The 1,702-nt window shown below is 50.2% G+C and overlaps 1 protein-coding gene across 1 annotated transcript in view; it reads left to right on the forward strand.

The window, feature by feature from the left end:
• Window positions 1–1,263, forward strand: part of LOC107301214 (mitoferrin-1-like) — a 5,737-nt gene extending 4,474 nt beyond the window's left edge. The window contains exon 2 of the mRNA XM_015830468.1: window positions 604–1,263. Within this exon, the coding sequence (XP_015685954.1) occupies window positions 604–1,124 (521 nt within the window). The 3' untranslated portion in view covers window positions 1,125–1,263. The remainder of the gene's footprint in view (window positions 1–603) is intronic.
• Window positions 1,264–1,702: the final 439 nt, after the last annotated feature.

The following is a 1,702-nucleotide window of genomic DNA, read 5'->3' on the forward strand; positions in this document are numbered from 1 at the left end:
GGTAACCTCCAAGCTTGGTTGTTTTCTTGCAGACGTTTCATTACTCAACTAGGTAAGATCAGCAGATGAGGTTGATGAGGTTGTCTACCGTAGTCGGGTAATGAAACCTCTGCAAGCAAAGCTCAGAGAGCACCAAGGACCCCACAGTTCATCCCTGGGCTACAAATATTCTCTTCTAGTGGTAGCTCTGATCTAATTATGAAGAGAACATTTGAGCCAAAGTTTCTCCTCGTGCTTCCCAAGAACAACTCTTTGCTCCATGAAAGGAGGTCTATAATGTCCTTGCTATACGGCAGTGGGAGAAACATCCCTGCTAATCAAGACACGGCCCTAAAAAGAGACAGTATTCTCTCTCTCTCTTGCTTGGAAAGGATTTGAATTGGTGCGGCACGATTTGGCCAGCGATAAATCGCCTTGCTGCAACCTAACTTTCCTGCCCTGCTCCCAGTTCCCCTTCGTGAGTGGGTATCTTCCACTCCAGCGTGTGACCTTGATCTAACTTGGATTTCTTTTGTTGTTTTGTTGTCTCTTGTGTCGTTCCTTCGCTCCGCTTTCCTTTTCTGTCCGGGAACACGTCGGATGTCTGATCTCCTGATTTGCCAGTGGTGAAGCAGCGCATGCAGATGTACAATTCTCCGCACAAGACAGTCACGGATTGCATCAGGACCGTGCATCGGACGGAAGGCCTGGGTGCCTTTTACCGTAGCTACACCACCCAGCTCAGCATGAACATCCCTTTCCAAGCCATCCACTTTATCACCTACGAGTTCACGCAAGAGCAACTCAACCCCCAGCGACAATACAACCCTTGCTCGCACATCATTTCGGGGGCCGTGGCGGGAGCAGTGGCGGCCGCTGCTACCACCCCCCTGGACGTTTGCAAGACCTTGCTCAACACTCAGGAGAACGTGGTGTTGAGTTCCGTGAACATTAGCGGGCACCTCTCTGGCATGGCCAACGCCTTTAGAACGGTCTATCAACTGGGAGGGATCCCCGGGTACTTTAAGGGAGTCCGAGCACGTGTGATCTACCAGATGCCTTCAACTGCCATCGCCTGGTCCGTCTATGAATTTTTCAAGTACGTCCTTACCAAACGCCAGTTGAAGAAGGGCGCTCCTTGTTGACGGATCACCCCTAGCAACTGCAGACAAAATATCTGAGGAAGCTGTTGGCCTCTCTCTCTCTCTGTAAACCTCACCAGGTTCTTGATGGCCGTTTGTAAAAGAGAGCTGGTGGATCCCTGACTGGATTATATCTCTCTCTCTGTGTGTGAGCGTGTGTGTTTGTGTGTGCGCGCACACCGCAGTGTGTCTTTTGGAGAGAAGGTGGTTCTCTACCCCTTTCTCCTCCTGCTTTGGCTGAACCAAAATGTTTATTCTTCTAGACGTGTATTTATAGTTTTCGAGGGCGTTGATAAGTGTGATAAGATTTGGACAAGTTTGTACTTATTTTTTCACGGGAATGCTTGGGGGAGGGGCCTAACCTGGGGAGGGTTGTTGGGGTGGTGGTGGTGGGAGACGGATACTTGTGTTTTGGGCAGCTTTTCCGAAAAGCCGATGCCTTTAAACCAGGGGTCTCCAACCTTAGCAACGTTACAGACTTGTGGACTTCAACTCCCAGAATTCCTCAGCCAGCCATGCTGGCTGAGGAATTCTGGGAGTCGAAGTCCACAAGTCGTAAAGTTGCAAAGGTCGGAGACTCC

The sequence above is a fragment of the Protobothrops mucrosquamatus genome, unplaced genomic scaffold (assembly GCF_001527695.2).
Source record: "Protobothrops mucrosquamatus isolate PMUCROS unplaced genomic scaffold, P.Mucros_1.0 scaffold10730, whole genome shotgun sequence".
Lineage (NCBI taxonomy): Eukaryota > Metazoa > Chordata > Lepidosauria > Squamata > Viperidae > Protobothrops > Protobothrops mucrosquamatus.